General features: G+C 38.7%; 1 protein-coding gene across 1 annotated transcript in view; it reads right to left on the minus strand.

Annotated features, from left to right (window-relative positions):
• Fam199x (family with sequence similarity 199, X-linked) overlaps window positions 1-15,615 on the minus strand; it is a 39,535-nt gene extending 23,920 nt beyond the window's left edge. Inside the window, exons 1-2 of the mRNA XM_055618935.1 lie at window positions 15,163-15,615; window positions 151-370 (exon numbers count right to left, since the gene is read on the minus strand). Of these exons, the coding sequence (XP_055474910.1) occupies window positions 151-370; window positions 15,163-15,359 (417 nt within the window). The 5' untranslated portion in view covers window positions 15,360-15,615. The remainder of the gene's footprint in view (window positions 1-150; window positions 371-15,162) is intronic.
• Between the last annotated feature and the right edge of the window lie 6,021 nt (window positions 15,616-21,636).

The following is a 21,636-nucleotide window of genomic DNA, read 5'->3' on the forward strand; positions in this document are numbered from 1 at the left end:
GAAAGAAAGAAAGAAAGAAAGAAAGAAAGAAAGAAAGAAAGAAAGAAGAAATTAAGTAAATAAATACTTGGAGGCAGAAATGAAAATTTTAAAAGAATTTACACCTTTACTTACCTAATAATGATGTTAGCAAGGGGAGGGGAACCTTACCTGCCACTCAAATTCGCTATCTGACCAATCCCAGTATGTGCTGATAGAAGAGGAGACATCACTGCAGACACTTCCCTCAGGGAATAAGTCAAAAGAAGTGAAGTCTTGATCATCTAACAGGGAATAGCAATCATCTTGATCTCCGACAGAAACTGATGAAAACAGCTCCTCGCTACATTCTGAGCTGGCAACACTTGTACCACAAGAAGTGAGGTTCCACCTTCAAAACCACAAGAGAAATCACCTCAGGAGGCACAGAACACACAAATTTGAAGACATTAATAAAACCCAATTAAGATATTTGAGACAAACATCTTTTGTGGTATAAGGGTAGCGTAGTTACTTTTTAAAGCCTTTACCTTTAAAAGATATAATAAGGGCTGGAGAGATGGCACAGTTATTGTGAGGGTTACATGACAACCCATATGGAAAACTCAACACACACACTCAACACAATGCACAGCAGTTATTACTGTTACTAAAAGAATGAGGCAAACCACTTCAGGACAGATAAAAGGAATACGAAATGGACAGAAGTTCAAGTGACTCTTAATTCATTTATTAACTTTTCATCCTAACTGCAGTTTCCCCTCTCTCTTCTCCTTCCAGTCCTCCCTGCCCTCCATTTCTCTTTAGAAAAGGGGAAAGTGCCTCTTAATTTAAACAATTCTTTATTCTTTTTTTTTTCTGTCTGTGTGCACAAACTCAAGTATGTCTTGTATATGCAGGTGCCCAAGGGGGCAGAAGAGGGCATCAGAAACCTGGAGTTAGAATAAACCTAGAGCCACCTGAGCTAACTGGGTGCTGGGAACTGAACTCAGGTTCTCTGGAAGAGCAGCAAGTTCTCTGGACCACTGAGCCACTTTTCTGACCCTTTAAATATCTTTTATAAATGTTAAATAGGCTCACTATAAAAAATGCTGGGATAAAAAAGGGTGCTTTTTCCCATGTGTGCAAATATTTTAGTATCCTGCTTACACTTAGTGCACACTATATACTAAACATTTTAAGTAAAAGATAAATACATCTTACCTGAGATGTTTGGGACTGGCTATGTTTTAACATTACAAATGTTTTTTTTTAATTTCAAGAATATATGTATATACATATATTAAGGTATGTTGAAGACGAGACCCAAGTCTAAATATAAAACCAATTTATGTGGGGCTGCTCTTCCAGAAGACCATCTTCAACTGCCAATGCTCACATGGCAGTTCATCATTATCTGTAATTACTTCCAGATAGTCCAGCATGTTCTTTTGGCTTTTACAGGCATCAGGCACAACCAAGGTATAAGAACATACAGGAATGCAAGACACCCACATACATAAAAATAAATAAGCTAATTTATTTTTAACATGCATCTGATACACATAACTTAAAAGTAATCCTATACACTATATATTTATTATGGTGAGTGTGTGTGTGTCTAAGTCATAGGATAACTTGCAGGAGTTGGTCCTCAGACTTGGCTGGTGGTAAGTGCCTCTACCTGTGGAGAAATGTACAGTATTTTTTTTTTTAAGACAAGGTTTCTCTGTGCAGCCCTGGCTGTCCTAGAACTCACTTTGTAACACTAGCTGTCTTGAACTCAGTCTGCCTCTGCCTGTCAAGTGCTGGGATTAAAGGCACATACCACCACCACCCAGTGGAATATAAAGTATTTTTAATGCACTAGTATTTTGACTGCATCCTATCATATGAAGCAAGAATGGAATTTTCCACATGAGGGGTAATGGTGGTATTCAAAATAGTTTGAGGTTTGGGATTTTTTCCATAAATTATGTTCAACCTGTTTATTGTATGAAAACATTTCAATATCATGTAGTAATCAATTGACTGAATACATGATTCACTTACCATATTATCTCAATAATAGATATATAGGCTGCTTCTAGTGTTTTTATAATACTGAGATGAGCTGTGTTTTTGTGTGCGTGCGTGTGCAAATATGTTTGGCAGTACCACAAGCAAGTGAACTTAGAGAATCACAGGACAGAAAAACATTCTTCATCACTTAGTTAGATTCAGATTCTATCATCACTTAGTTAGATTCCTGGCTGTCGTTTTACATTTTTAAGGGTGGATTTCACTAAGTGGCACAGACTGGACTAGAACTTGCTCTCTAGGCCACAAAGTCTTAAGCTTGCAATCTCTCTGCCTCAGGTTTGCTACTAGCTGGGATTAGTCCTGTGCTTTTGGTCTAGCCGAAATTAGCACTCTTGTTTATTATTTAGTCAAAGATAAGGTCTCCTAAGATAGGCTACTTGAAAGGTAACTACTGAATCAAAAATACGTCCAATTCTAAGGTTCATTGTACATTTAGTCAAATTGATTTCTGGGATGGGTAGGAGAGTTCAGAGGCTAAAGCAAACCTGGTGACCCGAGTTCCATCCCTGGAACACATATAAAGATAGAAGAAGAGACTAAGTCGACAAAGGAGTCCTGTTAGCACCATTGCTCCCCCCCCCCAAATACACACAAACGCACACACTCAGAGGGAGAGAGAATGAACATACATATAGTAATAGTAACACACACAAAAGTAATGAATAAGCTTTAAAAATAAATAGAATAGCTTCTGTTTGATTTATTTAAAAACATGTATGTGGCCAAGTATGGTAGTGCATGCCTGCAAAATGCCAGCATTCAGGAGGCAGATGCAGGCAGATGTTGGTGGGTCCTAGCCTGGTCTACAAAGTGATTCCAGGCCACCCAGGACTACATATTGAAATTCTGTTTCAGAAAAACAAAAAAAAATATGTATCAGCTATTTTTATTATCTGTGCTAATGTTTTATTACTGTTTTGTGAGTGTTTCAGACATTCAAGGATATATAATATTTTTTCACTAGTATATGTTACAGGGAGTATCTTGCAATATAGCAAATATAACATTTTTCCACTAGTTTTATATCATTGATCATTAAGATGAAACATAAACTCAAGTTGCCTTGACAGTAGCATAGGAAACTAATCCTCAAGCTAATTAGTATTTACAAGACTAGTAAGCTCCTGGAATAATGATTTCCTGAGGAAAAGTCTATTATTAGGTTGTTCCGCATCCTTCATTAAATCTAGCTTTTCTTGAATTACATAATCTTGAAAAATTCCTCATCTGTTTTGTATGGCTAACCTTAAGTAGCACAGTTCACGACTTACAAAATGTAGGCGATAAATAAAAAATGCAGGGTGTACTTTCCTTTGAGCTGAAGGTAAATATTTTAATGCACTGAAACTCAAACACTAAACTACTTTATTTCAATCTGTAAAAGAACAGCTATCAATAAACTTTCGTAAAGAGAAAAATTGTGTAAGAATTCTAGAAAGAACAATTTCATTTCTGTTGTTTTGTGTGGATATGTGTGTTTAGGAGAAGAGATTCATGCATGTGCGGATTATGTGTTTACACCTGAAGGCGACCTTGAATGATTTCTCAGGTGCTGTCCACTTTCATTTGGAGGTAGGTCACCAGCTGGAACTTAGCAAATAGGCTAGGCTGATGGGCCAGTGAGTCCCAGGGTTCTGTCTGTGCCCTTCTCCTCAGCTGTACGATTACAAGTGCATGCGGCTTCACCACTTTCAGAGTTCCAAGGATTAAACTCAGCCAGTACCTTACAGATGAAGCTATTTCCCCAGACCCTAGAACATTTCCTAATATTTTAGATTTAACATATAATTACTAGGTGGATAATATCCTCATCAAAAAAATAATGGGGCTGTTGGTAAGGTTCCTGGGGTGTCAATGTGAGGACCTAAGTTTTAGCTCTAGCAACCATGTAAGGAAGACTGGTATAGTAATGAAAGCATAGAATTTCAGTGATAGGAAGGTGGAGACAGGAGGATCCAGTCTTGCTGGCCAGCTGGTATGGCCAAATCTGTGAGCTCTAGGTTCAATGAGAGATCCTGTCTCAAAATAATAATTTATTATTATTATTATTATTATTATTATTATTATTATTATTATTATTTAGGGGCTGGAGAGCTAGCTCTGTGTTTGTTTTTACAAAAGACCAGGGTTCAGTTCCCAATAACTACATGATGGCTCACAACCATCTGTAACTCCAGTTCCAGGGGTTCTGACTCTTCGGATACCACAAGCACTACATGTGTGTAGTACACAGATATGCATGTAGGCCTAACACTCATACACATTAAATAAATAAACAAAAATTTAAAAATAATTAAAAAAATAAGGTGGGGACTGACTGAGAAAGACACTTGACAACAATCCTTGTGTACACATGAACACATACACACATACATGAACAAGTACACACATACACAAAGTACTAATAAACAATCCAGCAGAATTAACCAAATTACCAGGTCATGTAATAAAAGCTCTAAACAGCAATCAGAAAATCTATCCTACATGCCGAAATAGATTAAGTAAACTATTTTTTCTTGTCTTCAAATTCCATGTGACTCCCTACCTTTGCTCATTACCCCATTTGACAATATTGTTAGTCAGTAACATCCAGGTGCCAAATACTATCTTCAGTGCTGGGGGAAGCTGTGATTAATTGTTTTTGTTTTTTGTTTTTCATTAGAATTGCCTTTTAGCTTGAAAAATTCCTACAGAAACAGGTTTCCCTCTCTGAGCAATAATGACATTCTTCACAAAAAGCCTGTCACACTTAACAATCTAACTAGTCAATCACTGACAAGAGCCAGGTATTTGCTTGGTTTTGTATTCTTACCATATTACTCAGGTTTTCAGATCAGTGTGTGTATATAGCAAGGCTGAGATACACTCAAAATGGCTGCTTTTTATCAGCAGCAAGAGAACAGGATTCACAGTTAAAACAAATAATTGGTAAAACAAAAAAAAAGTCCCTTTTCCTGTCAAAAACTTTTAAATTCTATATATGTATAGCTAGTCTAATTTACAAACACAATTCTTATTATCTTTAAGCAATGCAGATAAAACAAAGTAAGTACGCTGGACAGTGGTGGCGCACACCTTTAATCCCAGCATTCAGGAGACAGAGGCAGGAGGATCTCTGTGAACCTGAGGTCAGCCTGATCTACAGAGCAAGTTCCAGGACAGCCAAGGCTACACAGACACCCCCGTCATGAAAAACCAAAACCAAAACAAACAAACAAACAAACAAAAAAAACAAAACAAAAGGTAAGTGATAGTTTTATCCATTCTGGCTGTGTGAACAGCAAGGGGTTTATAAAGTTCATCCTTTGGACTCAGTAATTCCTCTTCTAGGGATCTATTCCAATCCCTAAACAGAAATTCAGAAAATGAAAGATATATTACAAATACAAACAAATAGCATTATTTTTAAACAATAAAAGTAAATGTCCCAAAACATGAAGAATAATCAATATATCTCAATAATGATATACTCAAAACCACCTATCAAAAATGAAAGTGCTGGGCTGGGGAGATGGCTTAATGGTTAAAGCATTTGCAACACAAGTCCAAAGACCAGAATTCAAATCCCACAATCCATAAAACTATGCATGTAATTCCAATATTCTAAAAGCTGAGACAGGGGAACCACAACACAAGCTGGTTACCAAATTAGCTGAATGGACAAACTCTGGCTTTACTTGAGACATCCTGTCTGAATGAACAAGGTGGAGGGCAGACAAAAACAACTGTCAACATTACTTGGGCCTACACAAACAGGTACTCACATACTTGAACACACATATACTTACACACGAACATAAAAAAAAAAAGAACAGGAAACAGAACATAATTACAATAAATGGTTCACTATATATATAATATATAATAGATTATATATTATATATATGTATATATATATATATATATATACACATATATTCCTGATCCTGTTTTATTATATAGGTTGGTCATTTCTAATCTAAAAACCCAGAGTTCACAGTGTCCCCAAATCCAAAACTTTTTGTAGTCAAGCTTTATAGAATGAATAGAAAATTCTACCCTAACATCACATGATGGAATACAGGCAAATATAGGGGTACTAAAAATATTACATAAAATTTATTTCAAGCTATGTCTGTGATACACACATGAAACATAAATTTAAGATATACTTTGTTCACATCTCTTAGCATATCTCGTGTGCAATACAACAACCAAAAGTATATAAAATTTGAATCACATCTGATTCCAACTATTTCAGATAAGCAATCCTGAACCTGTATTTCTACATAGAAAGAAAAACATGAAAAGAAACAAAGTGCTGACTGTGTTCTCTCTGAGAAAAGAGATGAGTGGTCTTTGCGGCTAAAAAGAAAAAAAAAAAGAAATAAAAGAAGCTACCATGCAATTCTCTGTAGAGGAATATCAAATGGCAGAGAAACACTTAAAGAAAAGCTCAACCTCATTAGCCATCAGGGAAATGCAAATCAAAACGACCCTGAGATTTCACCTTAGACCCGTCAGAATGGCTAAGATGAAAAACTCAAGTGACAACACATGCTGGAGAGGTTGTGGAGAAAGAGGAACCCTCCTCCACTGCTGGTGGGAATGCAAACTTGTACAACCACTCTGGAAATCAATCTGGCGCTTTCTCAGACAACTAGGAATAGTGCTTCCTCAAGATCCAGCCATACCACTCCTAGGCATATATCCAAAAGAGGCTCAAGTACACAAAAAGGACATTTGCTCAACCATGTTTGTAGCAGCTTTATTTGTAATAGCCAGAAGCTGGAAACAGCCCAGATGCCCCTTAACTGAAGAATGGATGCAGAAATTGTGGTACATCTACACAACAGAGTATTACTCTGCAATGAAAAATGAGGAAATCATGAAATTTGCAGGTAAATGGTGGGACCTGGAAAGGATCATCCTGAGTGAGTTGTCCCAGAAGCAAAAAGACACGCATGGTATATACTCACTCATATAAACATACAACATAGAATAAAACCACTAAAATCTGTACATCTAAACAAACTAAGCAAAAGAGAGGACCCTAACTAAAATGTTCAATCCCCATCCTGAAAGGCAAAGAGGATGGACATCAGAAGAAAAAGAAAACAGGAAACAACCTAGGAACCTGCTACAGAGGGCCTCTGAAAGCCAGAAGAAAACAGGAAACAACCTTGAAACCTGCCACAGAGGGCCTCTGAAAGCTTCTGCAGTATAGACTGTCAAAGCAGATGCTGAGCCTGATGGCCAACTTATGGGCAGAGTGAATGGAATTTTATGTAAGAAGTGGGAAATAGTAAGAGCTGGAGGGGACGGGAACTCCACAAGCAGAGCAACAGAACAAGATAATTTGAACACAGGGAACTTCCCAGAGACTCATACTCCAACCAAGGACTATTCGTGGAGATAACCTAGAACTCCTGCACAGATGTAGCCCATGGCAGTTCAGTGTCCCACTGTCCCAGGGTTACATAGTAATGGGAAGAGGGACTGCCTCTGACATAATCTGATTGGCCTGCTCTTTGATCACCTCCCCCTGAGCGGGGAGCAGCCTTACCAGGCCATGGTAGAGGACAATGCAGCCAATTTAGATGAGAACTGATAGACTAAGATCAGAAAGGAGAGGAGAACCTCCCCTATCAGTGGACTTGGGGAGTGGCATGCATGCAGAAAGGGGAGGGAGGGTGGGATCGGGAGGGGAGGAGGGAGGGGCTTATGGGGGGATACAAAATGAATAAAGTGTAATTAATAAAAAATTAAAAAAAATTAAAAAAAATTTAAAAAAAAGAAGAAGAAGAAAACAGGAAACAACCTAGGAACTTGCCCCAGAGGGCCTCTGAAAGCCTCTGCCTTGCAGACTATCAAAGCAGACACTGAGACTTATGGCCAACTGTTGGGCAGAGTGCATGGAATCTTATGTAAGAAGTGAGAAACAGTAAGATCTGGAGAGGACAGGAACCCCACAAGGAGAGCAACAGAACCAGAAAATCTGAACACAGAGGTCTTCCCAGAGACTCATACTCCAACCAAGTACCAGGCATGGAGATATCCTAGAACCCCTGCACAGATGTAGTCCATGGCAGTTTAGTGTCCAAGTGGGTTCCATAGTAATAGGAACAGGGACTGTCTCTGACATGAAATGATTGGCCTGCTCTTTGATCACCTCCCCCTGAGGGGAGAGCAGCCTCACCAGGCCACAGAAGATGACAATGCAGCCACTCCTGATGAGATCTGATAGACTAAGTTCAGAAGGAAGGAGAGGAGGACCTCCCCTATCAGTGGACTTGGGGAGGGGCATGTGTGAAGAAGGGGGAGGGAAGGTGGAACTGGGAGGGGCTTATGGGGGGATACAAAGTGAATAAAGTGTAATTAATAAAAAAAGTTCAACCCCCCCCCAAAAAAAAGGAACACGGGTTTTCCCTGAATCAAAGAAAATAGAAGCTCTTATTTAGTATTAAATAGAAGAAAACTCAAAAAAAAAAAAAAAGCCTTCAGGGCTGGAGAGATGGGTCAGAGGTTAAGAGCACTGGCTGTTCTTCCAAAGGTCCTGAGTTCAATTCCCAGCAAACACAGTGGCTCATAACGATCAATAATGAGATCTGGTGCCCTTTTCTGGAATGCAGGTATACATGCAGTATAGAATACTGTATAAATAATAAGTAAATAAATAAATCTTTTAAAATAAATAAATAAAAGAGCCTTCAATTTTGTTTTGTTTTGAGATAGGGTTTCTCTGTGTAGCTTGGCTGCCCTGGCCTCTCTTTATAGACTAGGCTGGCCTCAAACTCAGAGATCTTCCTGCCTCTGTCTCTCCGAGTAGTGGGATTACAGGCATGTGCCACTGCACATGGCTCAGTCTTCAATTTTCTATAATGAGCATTTGCAATAAAAGCAAAGTAAGATTTCTTTATACTGTTCTGATAGTTATGAACTCTTTGTGTATGTTCGGTTTGTGTTCAGCACTGAATTGTTCAAATTTACAAGCCTTTACACTTTCAACTTATTTATTTATTTTTATGTGTATGGTGTTTTCCTGGCATGTGTGTCTAGACAACACATGCATGCCTGTTACCCACAGAAGCCAGCAGAGGGCATTGGATCCTTGAGAAATGAAGTTACAGCTGGGTGGGGAAGGGACTCCTAGTCTTCTGGAAGAGCAGTTAGTGCTCCTAACTGCAAAGTCATCTCTCGGGCCTGAGCCCTTACATTTTATACTGAGGCTGCTAAACATCAAAATTCTAACTATGGCCATATATCTCAAAGGAGACTCTCTACAAAACTTTAAGAGAAAAATGTTGACAAAAGTCCCAATATTTATGGTATTTGACTTTAACAATTAAGCTTGCTGTTCAAATTTTACTTTTTATTAAACACTCAACCTTGCTGTTCACATTTTAATTTTTTTTTTAAACAGTAAAGCCAATAGCATTTCTTCCCAAGGCTGTTCCAGAGTATATAAGCACTACGAAGTTGGTGATTTTCATATGTGGTTGTTTAAATATTAAAATTAAACTAGGTGCTTTTGCTTGTGCCAGTGATTCCAGTATTTCAGCAAGCTACAGAAAGAGTATTGTATGATTTTGAGCTCAGCTTGGGCTACAAAGCAAATTCAAGAGGAGCTTAAGCTACAGATTAGGTTCCAGGCCAGCTTGGGCTACAGTACAAAGCACTATGTAAAAAATAAAATTAGAAAAAAAATGTTAAAATTAAGAAAAGAGCTAGCTACCAGGCAGTGGTGGCATACACCTGTAATCCCAGCACTAGAAAGGCAGAGTCAGGAAGATCTCTGTGAGTTTGAAGCAACCCTGGACTACAGACAGAGTTCCAGGACAGCCAGGGATACACAGAGAAACTTTGTCTTGAAAAACCAAAACGTAAAAATAAAAAATAGCCAAGTACGGTAATGCAGGCCTATAATCCCAGCATTCAGGAAGTAGAGATAGAAGGATCAATAGAAGTCCCAGGCCAGCTTGGTCTTCATAGTGAGTTCCAGGCCAGGTAGAATTATATAACGAGACTTTATATTTAAAAAACAAAAATCATGAAGCTATTGAGGTGGTCCAAAGGTTAAAGTGCTTGATGCACAAACCTGAAGAACCTCCAGATCCATGCTTACATAGGAAAATTGTTAGTGGTACAAAACACCCAGAACTAGAGTTAAGAATGTAACTCAGTGAAACTAGAAAAAGTACAAAATAGATACTGAGATTTTTGTGGTAGGTGGTGACTGAGTATGTGGTTATAAAATTTCACAACTGATCAGGGCCTGGGCTCGGTGGTGCACATTTGTAATCCCAACTGCTCAGGAGGTGTAGGAAGGAGTACAACTTCATGGGTAGCCTAGGTTAATTCAAAAAGATCCTGTAAGATCAAAATAAAAATACGATAAGGAATATACAATAGTAGTAGAGTCCTTGCTTGGAATTCAGGAGGCTCTAGAACACTCTCTAGTTCTACAAAAACAGATGACCCAACTGAGTAATTGATATATTCAATAGCTCATTTTACATCATGCCAGAAAGGTATGAAAAAGTAAGGTAATGTCCTCATCCATACACTTCTTACAATGTTCAGGTTGATATATATTCTCCTGAAAGATGAACGGTAGTCTGTATTATACCTTTTCATCTCGTATTTTAGTTATAAGACTTACTAATATTCGCAGGAAGGCAACAAGAGATAGAAATGTAGGTTAAAAAAAACTCTATTTACAGAAGAAAACCTCACCAAAGTCTTCAACATGCATATATATTTAACACTGACATTTTGTTTATAAGTCTATTCATTTTTGACTTAATAAAATGTATTCTACATTCAGGGAAGCAGAGGCAGGTGGATTCCTGTGAGTTCAAGGCCAGTCTGGTCTACAAAGGGAGTCCAAGGGCAGTCAAGGCTACACAGAGAAACCCTGTCTTGAAAAACAAATAAAAAAAGTATTCTATTTCTCCAGAATTCTAGACAAACCCAATTATGTTATAACATATACTCACAAGAAAAGATAAATGTTTCTGAGACAGTCTAGAAACTTAACTTAGAACATTCTCAAACTCCTGGGCTCATGTGATCCTCCTGCTTTGGCACCCCAAGTACCATATGCGTATGCCACTGCAACTAGCTGGACACTGAGTTCCTTAATAACGGCATTTACCTGTGGTGGAATATATTTCTCCCAAAATCTAGACTGCGGGCATGGTAACCTATGTCACAGGTGAAATGCAACTTCAGAGGCTAGTGCTGTGACTCCATGGGTTAATAAGATTGTAGATACAGCCTGGTATCTGATAAATGAGGAGCCATCATCATCACTAGGCCCTTATCAAGGCTATTATTTAAACAGCCTGGCCATTTTCTTATCTGGTAACAAACAGGAAGCAAAACAAAGATAAACCAAATATCTAACCACTGACAAACTTTCTAGATGCAGTAAAGTTTGTTTTATAATGACAGAATCTCAAGCAGAAGTTTCATGTTCAACTATTTATATGTGGTTTATGGACTGTTGCAAGACTTGGCAAATGATGTGAAGAAAACAAGAGAAGCATACAACTCCAAAATAAAGCAAGTACCCAAATTAAACTGTGCCTACATGTATGACTTAGCTGTTTGCTTCTCCCTTTTAAGAATGGGCTGGGCCGCAAGGATATGATCTCTCCAAGATGGTATTCTTGCAGAAGAGCAAAAAGGGAGAACACTGCAGAAAGTGAAAAGATTTAAAAAGAAAGGCAAGCCAGGTATGACAGCTCACACTGCAGAGGTAGGATCTCCATTTAGAGTCAGCCTAGGTTGTATAGTAAAATCCAGGCCAGCCTGGGCTACAGAGAGATAAACTTCACTAAAAAAAAAAAAAAGCCAAGTTAGTATACCAATTCACTCAAAAGAACCTGAGCCAGGCCATGGTGGTGAATGTCTTTAATCCTAGCACTCTGGAGGCAGAGGCAGGTGAATCTCTGAGTTTGTGGATAGCCTGGTCTACAAAGCGAGTTCCAAGACAGCAAAGGCTATACAGAGAAACCCTGTCTTGAAAACAAACAAACAAAAAGAAAGACGTTTAGTGATACTTGCCTGTAAACTCAACACTTGAGAGACAGGAAGATCACAAAGTAAAGGCCATATTTGGCTAAATGAGATGATATCTCAAACCTCTAGCCAAACAAACATGCATTAAAAAAATAATAATAAAAACAGTATAGGTCAAAAATAGCATCCATTGTACATATATTACCAACTCGTTTTCTCGTACTTTCTAATGAAAACTATACACAGCTGGGACTCCTGCTTACTGTTCCAAGCCTTGTGAAAAGTTGGAACCTCCTTGGAGAGGGAAGTTGGAAGCAAAACAGTCAATCCAGGTTTGGTTTTTTCTTGCTGCAGTGCTAGCACTCAAGAGACCAGGACAGAACTGTCTTAATTTACAGCATAGCCTGGGCTACATAGTGATTTCCAGACCAGCCCAGGCTACAGAATGATACCCTATCTGAAATAAACAAAAATAACTAAACAAACAGTAGCTAGGAGAAATAAAGTGACTTCAGAAAACTCAAAAAAAAAAAAAAAAAAAAGCAAAACCAAAAACAAAACAATAGCTTAGATCTTAAGAGTTGTTAGGGGTGATAACAGAGGAGAACAAGCTCTACAAGAATGAAAGCCTTGGATGCTGAGAACAAATACGGGGTCCTCTGTGAGAACAGTTTATGCTCTTAACCACAGAGCCATCTCTCCAGCCCCTCAACCTCTCACCCAAACCAGACTGTGGCAATGTTCAACCTCTCACTAGCTGATTACCCTCAACCAATCAGTATTGATGGCAAATAGTGAAATTACTGAAATATTACTCAGTATATAACTTTGTCTACTGCTACAAAAGTCAAATACCTTAAGCCTACTTTAATTTTTTTGTCAATTTTACATGCATGTTCATTACATCATAGGCTAACTATGCTTCTCTTATTTTAATAAGTTTAATAACTGACCGTTGATAACATTAGATCCTTTGGTTCTAATCACTGCCTCCAAAAGGAGTAGGCTAAGTCTGCAAGGCCTTTACCTGAAATAGGGATTATGACCTTCACATATGATCTTTCTCTCTGGGCCTCAGTTTCTTCAGTTTACCATGAATATTGAGAATTTTTCTAAGAAACATACTGTCACCTCATTTTAAAATGTGTTGTGGTGATATTCTGAAAAATTATTCAGCTATAACATTTTGTTTCAAAAACGATAAATTTACCTTTTAAAATTACATTATCTATGTAAACACAAGGGTTACACAGATTGATTTAAGGATAAGAGGGGAATTATGTGCAGAATATGGAACCATATGAACAAACTCACAGAGCAAACATGAATCAGAAACCACAATTGGATTCTTTATTTCTATTATTCAAAGACGGATCCTTTTCCTCATCTTTTATCCATACTCTACAAGCCCTTTTGTGTGTGTGTGTGTGTGTGTGTGTAAATATGGCTCTGATGGATCCTTTTCCTCATCTCTTATCCATACTCTACAAGCCCTGGTGATTGGTGTGTGTGTTCGTAAATATGGGTCTGTGGTTAAGATCACATACTGCTTTTGTAGCAGATGCAAATTCTGTTCCCAACATCTAGATACAGGCTGTTCACAACCACCTGTTAACCCCAGTTCCAGGTAGTCTAATGTCTCTGGCCGCCACAGACACCAGTGCGTACACCAACGAAATATACACAATTTAAAATAAAATAAATCATTTTTAAAAATTGAGGCTATATGGACTTGACCTAGGTCCCCTACACACATATAGCTGATGAGGAGCCTGGTCTTCCTGTGGGTTCCCTAGCAAGTGGAATCGGGACTGTCTCTGACATGGACTCTGTTGCCTGCTTTTGGATCACTTTCCCCAAGCTGGGTTGCCTTGTCTGGCCTAAGTGGAAGAGGATGTACTTAATCCTGATGTAACTTGATGTGTGGTGGATTGGTTAGTGGGGAGGGGGCTGTCCCCTTTTCTTAGAAAAGAAAGAGGGTAGGAGAGTGAGACTGGGAGAAAAGGGAGAGAGGGGCTTCAAGAGGGGTGTTAAGTGAATAAACACATTTTTAAAAAAGTTGAGGCTATACTGAAAACCCCTTTCAAACAGCCCACATTATGTATAACACTTAAATGCTTGCATGAGAGAATTCTCCAGAACAGTGCCTCCCAATAAAAAAAAAAATCTATAGATGATCCCTTTAAAGAAATTTATATAAATCAGCCCACCCTAAACTTGCTCTACTTCTGTCCATGATGAAAACCAAGTGGTATGTTATAGGAAGGAATCTTTCAGACTTTACATTTTGGGATAGCCTACAGAATTAAGTCAAGGTGTTCATAAAGAAGAGAGAAAAAAATGACTAGGTTCTGAGGTAAGGGTATAGCTCAGTTGGTAGAATGTCTAGCATGCACGAGGCTCTGGTTTCAAGCTACAGTAATGTGAAAACAAATTATAAATGTGAAGTTATTAAAATTAGTTGGGACATCACAAACATCTGTAATCCCAGCACTTGGGAGGCAGAAGCTGGATCAGGAATTCATGGCTATCTTCACTGCGTAACCAGTTTTGATGATAAACTAAGCTATGGCAAATCCCTGTCTCAAAGCAATAGGGGCGAAAAAGACTAATTTTCTAATGCTTCCGTACAATTTGGTTTAGGGCAAAGCTAAAAATTGAGAAAGAGGAGGTTCTAACCTTAAAAGTGTTTTCATAAGATCCACAGATCGATTTTGAGCTCTCTCAAATCAACTCAATAGTAGACAGGAAATGAAAGGGGTTAAAGTTTTGCAGATGAATCTAAAAACAAGAGTTGGGGTTTAGGATTCTTGGCGCGCCGGTGGGGGTGGGGGTCACGGAGAGGTAAAGGAGATCTGGAAGGGTGGAATTACTAGAGTCCAAAGAGGGGGAGGGGAAGAAAGAAGGCGCTGGAAAACAGGTCTTAAGAAAAATCAGAGGGCAGGGGGTGAAAACAGGGAGGAGCTGGGAAGCGCGTTGGTCAAAGGAAGATGGGGGAGGGGGCAAGCCTGCAGCTCAGCCCAGCACGAGGGACCAGGGGGAAACCCACTGAAGAGCGACCTTGCGTCCTCCAGGGGCTACTGGAAGTCCGCCCCTGCTCTGGGAAGAGACCCTTACCTGTTGGTGTGAAACCGGTGGAGCGGATCCGTGCGATGGCAGGAGGAGAGCTGGCAGCCGAAGTCGCTGATGTCCAGGCAGCCGGATTCCTCGCTGGGGCAGGTGCCCACCCCGCGAGGGGCTCCTAGGAGCGGGAAGGGTTCCTCTGGGGTTAGAAACTTCTCATAGGAAGTGGTGGCCGACGTCTCGTCGGACATAGTGGGAGATGGGCCGGCTTGGACTCACCGGCTGGAGATGGGCTACTCTGGAGCTCGTCCCTTCCCCCACGCTAACCTGTCCGAGGTGGCCGCCGTCCCTGGGTGTGCCCACCGAAGCTGCCCGAGGAGTCAAGGGCTCTGCACAAAGGTCGTTAGGAGGCCGCAGCGACCCACCAGCCACCCACTCAGCTTCTCTGAAACCTCGAAGCCGCCGCCGCAGCCGGGACGAACGAGTCACTGCGGCGCTGCCGCCCGGCCCGGCCGCCCCGCCCACTGCGCTCGCCGCCTGCTGTGGCTTCAGTTCGCCCCGCAGCCGCTGCCAGCTACAGGGCCGCCCCGAGCCGCTGCCCTTGCCCCCTGCCGGAGTGGAGGAGGAACTGAATGTTGGTGGCTGAAGCCAGGGGCGACCTGCCCCAGGCACAGTGCTCTACCTACGTGGTCCCGGATTCATTCGGGAATGCTTGAAGGGCCCACGCCTCAGCCAACCTTCTCCTTGCGTTTCCCACTCGCTCTCGAGAACAAAACAGGGGCTAAATAACAACTGTAGCCTTTAGGACTAGGGACTTAGCCAAGGTCACACTAAGGGAGTATGTGTAAAAGGAGTCCCAAGTGCCCTTGAATACCAGCACGTGGAACCACCCGGCTTCTACTTGTACTGAGCCCCTGCAGTATGTGTGTCCAACCAAAGCAATGAGCTGTAAGAGAAATGGGCCACAGAGAGAGAAAAAAAAAAATCCCACCTCACTTTTAAGTCACCTGACTCCAAAATCGCTGATAACAGTGGCTAGGCTACCCAGAGCTGCTGGATAGTAATGTTCTTTTGTGCTCTGCGCTTTCTTTCTGTTGGAACGTCCTGCCATTCTCCTTTGCTAATCCTTAAATCCCCAGCTCAAGTGCTATCTTCTCGGTGAAGCCTTCTCTATCTCCCAAAGGAGACTTATGTCCTACTTCTGTTGTTAGGTCCCGCAACCCTGCCTCCGTTGGTATTATGGATCTTAACTTGTTCGACTTAAGTCATCTTATTAGCTATCACATGGTGCTCTTTTATCCTAGCACTTCACCTTTATCTGTGTTGGAGACAAGTGATTTCAAATCTTGGAGGCATGTTTTTCTCCTAATATTCAGCTTCTTTAAAACCCTTTTAAAATGTATATGCACATCCTTGGTTATCCCTGGAATAATTCTGATTAATCCTGAATAAGAGATCCCTAAAAAGAGGAAAATTAATGGAAACTCATATTCCTTTTATAAAATTATATAGTATTTACATATAATCTACACACATTTTCTAAAATACTTTAAATCATCTCTAGGGTGTATAAATGTTATGAAAATTTATGCTAATTTGTTTTACAAATAACAAAAATCTGCATGTTAAAATACATGTGTTTTAAAACACTATATGACAGCAATTGATCCTAGGGCTTTGAGCATGTCTCACAACTGTTCAGCCACAGAGCTACCCTCTCATCCGAGTCCCCGACCAATATCCCCCTCCCAAAGTGATTGAATCCGAGGATGTGGATCCAGAGATGTAGATAGCTAACTCCATGTACTGGATAGGGGTAGTCACAACCCTACTAAATGGGGTTGTTTTATTTAGATTGTTTAAAAAAAATATTGCACCGAGAATGTGACTTTCAAAACTATCATTCCTTAAGATCTGATTGGGTTGAACAATTTAAAAGCTGTACAAATGATGCTGTTTTGCATCATAGTCCTCAATGCGCCAATCGACAGAGGTTTGTCTGGGATTAGTGAAGCTGAAGGAGCCATAGATTCCACAAAAGTTTTGCAGAATTTTGAAAATTAGTGTTGGGACTGTGGAGTCCTCACATGCCCCCTTATGTAGCACTCTCAGGCCCAAGAGCATACTCTGTCCAATAACTGTTTACATATGTTTACATTTCTGAGCAAAGTTTTATTTCTGCAAATATCATGAGCCATATTAACTTTTAAATGAATTCTGTTCTCAGTTTGTAAATTTACTTTTATATTGAATTTGTCTAAGAAGCTAAGTGTGCAGCTAGACAGTTTTTGTACTCAGGCCCTCCTGTGAACTGTAAATTTTGCCTAAACCAAAGAGGAAACTATTAATAACTCAGGATGAAAGCCAGACATGGTGACTCATGCTGGCAATCACTGCAGTCAAGGAGCTGAGACAGGAGGATTGCCAAAAGTGTAAGCCCAGCATGGGCTGCACTATAAGGTTCTGTATATAAATTAAAACAACGTGGTGTAATCAATCCATATCTTCACTACTTTTCAAGGTGTTGCAACAATGTATCAATTTCTAATCTATGGATGTTTAGACCTCTGAGTTTTGTGTATTGTTTAAGTCTGTATGTCAGATTCTTTGTATTTCTTGTTGTATGATAATTTGTTGGAACACTAGTTGGAACAATGGATGTGATGGGAAATCACACATCGGAAACTGCAAAACAAAATATTTTGTAAGGACTGTGATAGAAGTTATAGCTAAGAATACTCCTCAAAGGAAGGGAATAGGTGCCATGTCCAGTCTGAAGTCTGCAGAATTAGCTATGATGTAATTATCCAAACTGTCTAAGGTAAGATGTCTCCATAGATCAAAGCTCTGTCTCTGTCTTTGTCTCTGTCTCTCTTCCTCTCTCTCTCTCCAAAGCAGCCCACATTTTCCCTCAACAAGTAATCTCATATCTTGAATTAACTATTCTGAACTAAGGGCTTTTCAATTTCATGACCTTCTAGGGCAAGAAATTCTTTAGTGTTGAGTGAGATCTTAGATTTCTGAAGTTAAAATAAACAATTTCCACAAACCTGGTAATTTAAGACAATTTATTTTCATGCAGCTCTGGAGGCTCAAAGTGTGAGGTCTGGAAAGGCCATACTCACTCTAGAGTTGCTAGGAGGAGAAATTGCCCCTTATCTCTTTCAGTTTCTGGTGGCTTCACATACCTTCTGGCACCTGTGATTTCATGTTTACATTTCATCTTCATTTTCACAACATTAACCTTTGTGCATGTTTATTAGATCTCCCTCTGACTTACATCTGTAACCATATTATTACTAGGCTTCTGGCATAGGCATATAATTCAGTCCAAAGTGCTTCAATCAAAATTCTTAATGAAGCTATTATTCTGACACTTACAGTAATAGTCACAAGTTCTACATATTACAAAGTAGATATATCATTTGAGACAATTATTTTTCAACCTACCATAGAGTGTGGTTTAAATCACTTCTTATTTTCTGAACTATAACATGTAGAAATTGTTTACTTATGAGTCCTCTTATAAGGTATGAAATTAAGAGGCCTGAAGAGACAAGGAACATATCCAAAACTTTTATCAAATGGTGAGGGTTTCAGGTGTTTTATTTTGTTGGTACTGTAGTTTGAGCCCAGTGCTTTGCACATGCTAGGCAAATGTTCTACAACTGAGCTACATCTCTAACCTAGGTTTCAGTTATTGAATCAGAATTCCCCCAGTTTTCAATAGAAAAAATGCAATTTTTTCTTATAAGAAAAATAGTATCAAATGAAGAATTTCAGTAACAATGCCAATGATAAAAGTAATTTCATATGCTCTGGCAATATAACCATAAGGACAATAATTGAGTCAATTTCCAGTGGAGACTTGAGAGGCAGAAGCAGGATGATTATGATTCAAGGCCATTGTTGGCTACATATGGAGTGTCAGAACAGCCTGGTCTAAGTGACACCTTCTTGGTGTTTGAACTTGTGGACCTGAATATGCTGTACTATTTTATTGCTGAACAAAACACCCATCCCTTACTTTATTATATATATATATATATATATATATATATATATATATATATATATATATATATATATATAAAATTTTTTAAAATTATTGAGAGAGTCTTGCTAAGTTAGTTGCAAAAACTGGCCTTAAATTTCCTATTTATTCTAGGCCAGAACCTCATATCTTCCTGCCTCAGCCTCCCAAGTCTCCGGAATAGACTACAACATTTTCAACATTTACAGATGCAAAAATATTAGAATATAAAGTATAATACCACAGGAACATCAAATATATAGAAAATATCAATAACATCAACTAAAGAAATTTAGTTATTTTCCAGCAAGTCCAAAAAAATCTTTTATCTAATTAAATATCCTAAATTTCTCATGGATACCTAATTAAAGACCACTGACCTAGCACTCAGAGAGGCAGAGGCAGGTAGATCTCTGTTATTTTGAGGTCAGCCTGGCCTACAAAGGGAATTCAGGGCAGCCAAGGCTACACAGAGAAACCCTATCTCAAAAAAAACAAACCAAACCAAACCAAAACCAAAACCAAAACCATAAACAGTGACCTAAAAATGGTAGATTAAAATAAATAAAATATTGTAAACAAGTATGGCTTTTATTAATAGTTATAACTGAAATTATGCTTGATAATACTCTGCTGTGGTTGCTTTGTGTGATCAGAAAAAGCACCACCAGTACTCAGATAAACTGTGATATCACTGGTAATCTCCCACAAAACACCTTTCTGAAAATTTTATAGCATTTTATACACATTTAACATGGGTGGTATTGACCCTTTTTTGACATCTCTTCTGCTTGGTCAACACTACCTATGCTATCATCATCAGGAACATCAAGTAAATATAATTGCTTCCAATTTACTTTGGAATTTACTGTCCAATTTTACTTTGATAAAGCAAAAAAAAAGTCTCTTATTGTCATCCATGAACCTCTGAAAGTATCAAAATGTACTTGTAAAACACGGTCTTGAATGGTATTCCATTTTACATTTAGAAATCAGACTTAGCAAGAAAAAAACTGTCAGAAAACTTCAATAATTATGAATAGTTAGTAATGAAAAACAAGAGTTAGGTACTTATTGAAAAGTAACAGAAAAAAATTAAAATAGGTTTTATTATGATCAAGAACTGTATTTCTTTCATAAATGAGAAAACTATTAGAAATACTAAATGAGGGATTTCAAAAAAAAATTCGAGCATTCCAGATAAGTACAATTTTTTAATTTAATCAAATTTTCTTATAAAAATTGTTTATTTCAGTTACTGAGCCAAAAAATCTTTTTATAATACGATTTTGGAGGGGTGATGATGAGTATATTTTTATAAACAACAAACTATTTAAATTAATTAAAATAAGTTACAGTATAATAAACAAATATAAATAATTTTTAAAGCAAAGTAATTACAAATAGCCATACCAAAAGGAATATTTTTAAATGTACTCTGAAATAAGTTATCAGATAAGACTGGGTCCTTTATATAGATGAAAGTGATTTGCAAGGATAATCCCAATAAAATTATTGTATTGGGTCCTTTATTGTGGGAAAAATTTGTTTTGATTTACTGAGATTAACATAGGTAACTATATCAAATCCATCTAATATACGTGTTTGGGGAAAAGTGAATAAGATGTCAAATGTCACTAAATTTTCATGCTTGCAAATGTATATTTTAAAAATCAGATCATTTTAAGCTGCATTTTTCAGTCTTACCATTAGTCTTACCCAGTATGTTCACTGATTTCATAGTGAAGGCTGTTGTGTCTTGTGAATCATAACTGATTTTTAGCTCAATGGTAGAATAATTGCTACCATGTGTGATGCTTTGTTTTCAATTCCCTCCCCCCCCAGAGCTAACCAAACAAATATGTTTTTCTATATAGCCCAGGAGAGCCTGAAACTGATGATACTCCTGCCTGTCTGTGCTCATTGATTATTGGATTATAGACCTGTGCCACTATGTGGCAGTCTAGACTAGCTAAGAACTTATTATGAAGCCAAATCTGCAGACTGATACTGTAGAAATTACTAAAATATTGGCTGGCAACAGGAGTGTTTATTGCACAGTCTCTTCGCATCATAGTCTATCCTATATGTTCTATAAAGAACAGAGCGAAGTGAGGGTCTTGCACTTTTACTCTCAGTAGCCTGAAGTAAAATAGGCAGTACTGAGGTCTGCATGGCTTAAGGGAATTTGGTAGGTATTCATGAACAGTGCTATTTTACTCCTAGCCTAGGTGACCAGCTTTCATGAGACAGATCTTTATTGATGGCTATTTTTATGTTCAAAAGATAAGTCTGACCTTAATGTGTACCGGCACAAGTCTTGAGCATGTTTTGGGGGAGGAGCAGCAATTTAGTATACTTTTCTTAATGATCCTTTTCTTGATGACATTTGAAAAGTACGGTGATATACCTGTACTTTTTTTTCTTTAAGTGTCCCCATCCCCACGCTCTACCTTATTCCCTTAAGACGTCGTGGTCTTTCACTGAACCAGGAT

The sequence above is a fragment of the Psammomys obesus genome, unplaced genomic scaffold (genome assembly GCF_907164565.1).
Source record: "Psammomys obesus unplaced genomic scaffold, mPsaObe1.curated_primary_1811, whole genome shotgun sequence".
NCBI lineage: Eukaryota > Metazoa > Chordata > Mammalia > Rodentia > Muridae > Psammomys > Psammomys obesus.